This window comes from Nicotiana tomentosiformis, chromosome 6, assembly GCF_000390325.3.
Source record: "Nicotiana tomentosiformis chromosome 6, ASM39032v3, whole genome shotgun sequence".
NCBI classification, from domain to species: Eukaryota; Viridiplantae; Streptophyta; class Magnoliopsida; order Solanales; family Solanaceae; genus Nicotiana; species Nicotiana tomentosiformis.
Window position 1 is genome coordinate 2,416,666 of NC_090817.1, and position 7,301 is coordinate 2,423,966.

The 7,301-nt window shown below is 36.4% G+C and overlaps 1 protein-coding gene across 2 annotated transcripts; it reads left to right on the forward strand.

Moving 5' to 3' along the window:
* Positions 1-1,262: 1,262 nt before the first annotated feature.
* On the forward strand, positions 1,263-5,552 carry LOC104110152 (uncharacterized). Of its 2 annotated transcripts, XM_009619591.4 has the most exons (6): positions 1,263-1,553; positions 2,312-2,929; positions 3,903-3,960; positions 4,033-4,116; positions 4,321-4,462; positions 5,027-5,552. In XM_009619591.4, the coding sequence occupies exons 2-6, from the start codon at positions 2,464-2,466 to the stop codon at positions 5,393-5,395; spliced, it is 1,119 nt and encodes a 372-aa protein (XP_009617886.1). In that variant the 5' UTR covers positions 1,263-1,553; positions 2,312-2,463; the 3' UTR covers positions 5,396-5,552. The 2 variants fall into 2 exon arrangements, with proteins under 2 accessions (XP_009617886.1, XP_033515588.1); XM_033659697.2 differs by lacking the exon at positions 1,263-1,553 and having other exon boundaries at positions 2,303-2,929.
* Positions 5,553-7,301: the final 1,749 nt, after the last annotated feature.

The window sequence follows — 7,301 nt, forward strand, 5'->3', positions numbered from 1 at the left end:
TGCTTTAATTGCTTATTTGAACTCTGTGAAGCATGCCTAGTTGATTTCCTGCTTTTCCTTGTTCTTTATCAATATAACTGTAGAAATCTTGCTATTAATTGTTGTATTACCGGTTTGAGTTGTGTGTTTACTTTTGAGATTACGGGGGCGATTCCGCGGGAGTTCTCCCTGCATATTTACTTTTGAGACTACGAGGCGGTTCCTCGGAAGTGCTCCCTGCATATTTACTTTTGAGACTACGAGGCGGTTCCTCGGGAGTTCTACTTGCACATTTTCTTTTGAGACTACGAGGCGGTACCTCGGGAGTTCTCTATGTACATTTACTTTTGAGACTATGAGGCTGTTTCTCGGAAGATCTCCGTGCACATTTACTTTTGGGACTACGAGACGGTATCTCAGGAGCGCCCCTGTTGTTATCACATTGTTCTTGTGTTGTTGTTTCTTTGTGAATTATTGTTGTTAAATTCTCCATTTTACTTTATTTTATTTTATCATATGTCTTATTATTATATCACAGTAGGGCCCGGACCTGACCTCGTCACTACTCTACCGAGGTTAGGCTTGGCACTTACTGGGCACCGTTGTGGTGTACTCATGTTACTCTTCTGCACATGTTTTGTGTGCAGATCCAAGTACTTTTTATCTTCCCCGCTACTAGCTAAGAGTGCTTGCTACTTTACGGAGATTTCAAGGTATATCTGCCGCATCCGCAGACCTCAGAGTCCCCCTCTATTCCCTCATATGTCATTTACTTCCTTACTACTCTTCATTAGACTCCGGTGTATAGAGATAATAGTTTCCTCGTGTAGCTTGTGACTTATGATATTCTGGGTTTTGGGAATACTGTGTATTATTAGAGTGTTGGTTGTTGTAAATGCCAAGCGACATTGCTATCAGTTATTTAGTTATCATTTACAGTTAGTTATTAAGTTTTGCTTCCACTTTTGTTATTTTCGCATCTTTGTTAGGCTTACCTAGTCGTAGAGACTAGGTGCCGTCACGATATCTTATAGAAGAAGAATTGGATCGTGACACCGTGAGTATCAAGAATTAGGCGAGAAAGTTAAATATATACTAATAGTATTAGTGTTGCTTTTATATTTTATTATTTATAAATTCTTATTACTACTTGTTTCTTTTGCCTCAAAACACCTAAACCGGCCAAGCTGGTCACCAAACCAACTGTTCTGTCAGTTCAGAGTTCAAACCGGTTCTCAGATCTTCATCACCCCCCAAATCAACACACACAGTACTTGTCTCTCTCTCTCTCTTAACTCACAACAAACAACTCCCTTTCTATTTCCAGATCAAAAACCCCATCGCATTTCCTACATTTCCTTTTTTTCTCTCTCTACATTCCCATAAATATAATCTTTTTAAAGAAAAACAAAAGAAATAAAGAAAAGGAGAGAGAAAAAAAAAACATCATTAGTATCACTGAACAACAGCTTTTGTTCCTTCACAGAATAATGAAGCTCTGAAAAGACAAAGTCTCAGTTCATCCCTGCTAAAAGAAATAAAGAAAATGCTCAATGGAATATCTACTTTTCAAGGTTCATTCTTATTCCAATAATACTTTTACTTGGCTTAGCTGTCTCTACATATTTTTATGAAGTAAATATTTTTTTAATTTAAAATGTGTGTCTTAGAAGCTTTTGTTTAGTCAAAGGCAGTTAAGATTTTTTTATGCTTTTGAATTCTTGGATATGTTGATGTTTTTGAGAGATTTAACTTTGATGGGGTCTTGAAGATTGAATTTTTAGGGGAAATATATTATGGGTTTTGAGTGGTTTATAAAAAAGGTTTAACCTTTATTGAGATTTTTGCAGTTTGAGAGTCGAGATTGATATGTCATTTCAAGTATGTGGATGTTTTTGGAACTTTTTGCTTAAATGGGTTCTAAAGATTGAATTTTGAGGGGAAATAATTTGTGGGTTTGTGAGTGGTTTAAGTTAAAGGTTGATCTTTATGTTGAACTTTGCATTTGTGGGTCAATAGTTGACATTTCATTGGTAGAATGTGGATGTTTTTTGAGTGTTTTAACTTGGATGGGCCTTAAAGATTGAATTTTGAGGGGAAATAAATTGTGGGTTTTGAGTGGTTTATGAAAAAGGTTGAACCTTTATTGAAATTTTTGCAATTTGAGAGTCAATATTGACATGAGAGTTTTTTGCGTTTTTGTTGGATTTGTTACAAGATGTTTATCTAATGCAAGTTTTATGCTTCTGGGGTTGAAGGGTTATAAGAGAGAGATTGTGATTTGGATAGGATTCAGAAGCATTATGAGGTGTTATTTGTTGGACTTTTGCAGGGTTTTTAGCAATGTGTGAATTTGTAAGATCTTGAGTGGTTCTTATAATTAGCAATTTTGAGACTTTGAAATTTTGAGACTTTGAAATTTTGAGGATTTCGAAGCCTGAAGTTGAACTTAAGTGGCAGAAGCAGAGGGGAGTTTTCATTTCAATGTCAGGGGCTTCAAGAGTAAGGTCGATGAATGCAGCTGATTCAGAAGCAAGGCCAGTTCTTGGACTTGCTGGGAATAAGGCACTGAGGTCACCTGGTTCAAGAAAATCTGTTTCGAAACCTACGAGAAAGGCAGTGAAATCAAAAGAGGAGGTTGAGATGGAGGATAAGAATGGTCACCAACCATCGCCTTCATTGCATTCCTTTGATGTTCCTTCAATACTTCGGCGACAGGAGTCATTATATTCCAACCTGTCGCTCAGTGCTTCGTGTTCTTCTGATGCCTCGACGGATTCATTTCATAGTAGTGCTTCAACTGGTAGGATATATAGAATGAGTAGTACCTCAAGTAGAAGGAAGCAGTTGGCGTCGAAGTCCAAAAGGATTGTTTCGGATGATATATCAGACTCTTCAATTGACGGTTTGCAATCCAAGAAAAAATGTGGCTGGGTGACACCTAATACAGGTGTGTTCTTTGTTGTTCTTTTTTAAGAATTTAGGACATACAGATTTTGATTCTTTAATCTGCTTCTGCTATTATTATGTTCAAACTGTAAGCAATTATCATTGGAAGGTTAATCAAGTAATGCTTATTGTGGCGGGATAGCTTGATTTTTCCTGCTCTTTTTAACCATCACTTTTGGAGGACTCCAAGAATGGGCGGAACCTATTAAAGATGTTTGAAGAAGAAAAATTGTAGAACTTGGAACAACTTTATGTACGATTGAAATATTTTCATGATGTGAAACCTTGTTAGATATGAATTTATGATAAGATGCCGGGACTATTGTAAGGAGCTTATTCTTTGAGTTTAAGATAAAATCCTGTTGCTGCACAATATACGAATTGGCTATAGCAAGACCTTACTATCTTTATCTTTTATCTTCAGTACTACTGCATGGAGGCAAGTATATCTTTACATTATGCAGCTTAATTGCTATGAGGGCTCTAGACTGTCTTTCTACTCTGTAGAATTACTGTTGCTACTTCTATTTCGAAGCTCTAGATCATTAATTTGATCATTGAGTTCTACCTTTTATGCATTTTTAAGACTTTATATGCATATTATGCAAACTGCAGAATAAGCTGTCAGTAACATAAATTGGTAAGAGTTTTTTTGCTGCCTCTTACCGCTCATTTTAGTGTGAGACATGAAGTGTTATATGCTGTTCCTACAAGACTACTGTTACTTGACTTTGTGTAGTTTGTTTCAGTTTCACTTGTCCCAAACTTTGTTGTCTTTTTAGCTTCATTGTGAAAAATGGAAATGTGGTATTAAGTATCAGCATAGAGAAATGTCTGCTTGAATAAAGCTGCAGAGAATTTTAAATATGTTTGGGATATAACTGAGGATTAAGTTCCATATTAAGCTATATATACACTAGCCACCCTTACCACTTTGAGCTTGTAGTTTCTTATATTGTCTCTTCTTTAACCAGATCCTTCTTATGCTGATTTCCATGATGAAGAATGGGGAGTTCCCGTCCATGACGACAAGTAAGTTGCCAGATTCTTGTTCAGAGCATTCTTACACAGAATATAGTTACTAATTCTTTTTGAATATTGCAGGAAACTATTTGAGCTCCTTGTTCTTTGTGGGGCATTGGCTGAACTCTCATGGCCTTCCATTCTTTGCAAAAGGCACATATTCAGGTACTCTCTTTGGAATTAGTTCTTTATTTTGATAGAGGAAAGTCTTATTTCTTCACCCCGAAAAGCATAAGATTTGCCTTAGTTTTCTCTTCTGTGCTAGAGTGGTATGCTATGTTTTGTCTTGCGCGTTCCTTTTTGTATTGCCTTTCCTCACTATACCGAGTTTTCCATCACTTTTAATAAATAAAAAAATTCATGATGCAGAGAAGTATTCACAGATTTTGATCCCATAGTAGTGGCCAAGTTAAATGAAAAGAAGATTTTAGCTCCTGGAAGTACAGCATGCTCACTATTATCAGAACTTAAACTCCGAGCCATAATTGAAAATGCCCGTCAAATGTCGAAGGTATATTTACTCTTTATTCAGTTAGCAATAGTGAACACCTCTTCCAGTTTTCTTCGATTCCATGTCTGTCATTTACTAATAATATATTTAGCGTACTATGGCTAATATCAAGTATTTAGCATAAACACCTATCTGAGTTTCAATTTATATGTACTGACCAACTCTAAAAAAGAATCACAGTGTGAATGTAGTTTTTAGCTAGTTTGTGATCAAAGTTATGATTATATCGGGTGTCTTTGGCTTTCATGGACCACTATCTATAATCTTGTTACTTCTAGGGATATTCAATCATTTATTGATCAATTGGATTAGGTAGAGAAATAATTTATAGTGGTCCTGTTGATAAGTCAATTTGTTTTGATCTGTATCAACAACTGGCAAGTTCACTGGAGTAAGTCTTACCTTAATATTTTAAACTATAAAATAGTGGCAGCTGGTGCTACCTAGTGGTTCCTCTCCTTAATGCCAATGTGCGGTTTAATAACGATGTTTTGTGAAACACAAGCTAAAATAGCAACTTATTTGAAATTGGCGTTAAAATTAATTTTGTGTTGCTTGTGTCAGGTTATAGATGAATTTGGATCATTTGACAAGTATATCTGGAGCTTTGTGAACAACAAGCCAATAGTAAGCGGATTTAGATATCCTCGTCAGGTGCCAGTGAAGACGGCCAAAGCGGATTTGATTAGCAAAGATCTAATAAGGAGAGGTTTTCGGGGCGTGGGACCTACTGTGGTCTACTCTTTCATGCAGGTTGCTGGTATTACAAATGACCATCTTATTAGTTGCTTCAGATTTCACGACTGTGTCGAATCTGCTGAAGCTAAAGAGAAGGATTCAAACAAAGATGAAACTGAAGCAATAAAAGTCGATGAAGCCATTGAAGCAGAGATATGTAGATCTATCGACGACTTGAGTTTCTCCTCTGAGTGATTTTCATCTTCGTGTAAGCATACTTTGCATCGCTTAACACATATTCAGCGATACAAGATTTGTAACAACGGGTTAAGTTCACATAGATTAGCAGCAGAACTGGTTGTGTACAGAAATGAGTTAAATATCTATGCATAATAGATTATTAAGATTTCTAGGTTACCAGATCAAAATTAACTAGTGGTAAGTAACTTCTTTTCATGTCTATAAATGTATGAGTTTTAGAAAGATAAAAGTGTTGCTTCTTCTTACATTGCAACCATCATAACCTGTTTGCTGGACAGCTAACAAAAGTATGATTGGTGTTTTTTTATAATCGAGATATCCTCGAGGGCCAGATTGCATACGGTTTGAAACTCAATGGATAATTAGCCAGCCCCTCTATCCTTCTACTTAAACACCAGGCCAGCTGGCACATAGTTCGAAATTCAGGGGATAATTGGTTTGTCCCTTTACCCTTTCCCTTAAATACCAAGTTTGTCTATGACAAAGTTCGAACTCGTGACGTGCGCCTAAGTAAAGGGAAGCCCGGTGCACTAAACTCCCGCTATGTACGGGGTCGGGGGAAGGACCGGACCACAAGAGTCTATTGCACGAAGCCTTATCCTGTAATTCTGCAAGAGGCTGTTTCCGATTATTGTTGTACCTGGAATTACATCATACATGAACATGTAGGGACCTAATGCTATCTGTTAATGTCTCAAAAACTGTGGTGGACAGCTAAAAATAGATTTGACAACTGAGAACTATCTTCATAGCAATGGGGATGGATTTTTAAGTTTGTTTCCAATGTTCAAGGCAAGTTTACCAACTGTTGAGGCCCATATTTTTTAATATGTCCTACTTTGTCTCAATGTTATTGAATCATTTAAATCTTTATGGACATAGTTTTTCTTCTTCACCAACTGTTTGTAGGTCCTTAATTCTTGAAATGGTAGATGGGGAACAAATTATTCTAAGAAATGGTTTCACAGTTTCCTTTTATGCTGTCACCAATATAATTTGCTTCTCTTACCTGCAAATGAGTTACTTTTGTTTCTAGCTACAATTTGCTAGTCCCTGCACCTACTATTTTAAGCATTTGTTTTATTATTTTCTTTTTTCTTTTTGATAATGGAGAAGAAATCAGCTGTAGAGGAAAACCTATAGTCAAACTGAGAATCGCAAGTTTGCTAAAGAGTGTCACTTTGTTATTTTCTCTAAATGTATAGACGATTTTGAAATGGCCATCTGAGAATTTGGATGAAATGAAGCTCCACCATGAGTCTAGGTATGGGTAATTTTAGGGGCTTCCCGGTGCATTAAGCTCCCGCTATGTTCGGGGTCCGGGGAAGGGCCGGACCCATACAGAGGTTATTTTCATGGCTCGAACCCGTGACTTCCTGGTCACATTGCGCCTTTACCCTTCTCCACTTAAATACCAAACCTTTATCAGTGACAGGTTTTGAAACAAATTATACTAAGAAATGATTTCATAGTTTCCTTTTATGCTATTACCAATATAATTTGCTTTATTTCCCAGCAAATAAGTTACTTCTGTCGCTTAGCTAAACTTGCAAGTCCCTGCACCTAATATTTTAAGCATTTATTATCAAGGGGATTTGAATTAAATGACAAAGAGAACAAGACCTAATATTTGTCCAGTTTTGATCAAGGTTTTTTCTTAAATACAAATGGTTTGTTTCCAGTTACTGCATGTTCTTTGTATTAGGACTATTATCCACCTAATCAATTCACTAATATAAAATACACCTAATTAGGGGTGTTTAGTTACTCAGACACGTGACAATATAGGGTTGCTCAAGTGGTTAGCACGTTCAGCTTTCTTGATTGTATAAATTCTCAAAATTTGAGAAATTTATAGCGTTTGAACATGTCAAGAATATGTTTAAATTCATTACATAGA

Bases quoted from the DNA above. Each gene is read 5' to 3' on its own strand.
- LOC104110152 (XM_009619591.4), top strand. From the start codon at position 2,464: ATGTCAGGGGCTTCAAGAGTAAGGTCGATGAATGCAGCTGATTCAGAA. The intron at 2,930-3,902 runs GTGTGTTCTTTG...TTCTTTAACCAG, and splicing joins CTGGGTGACACCTAATACAG to ATCCTTCTTATGCTGATTTC. The intron at 4,463-5,026 runs GTATATTTACTC...TGCTTGTGTCAG, and splicing joins ATGCCCGTCAAATGTCGAAG to GTTATAGATGAATTTGGATC.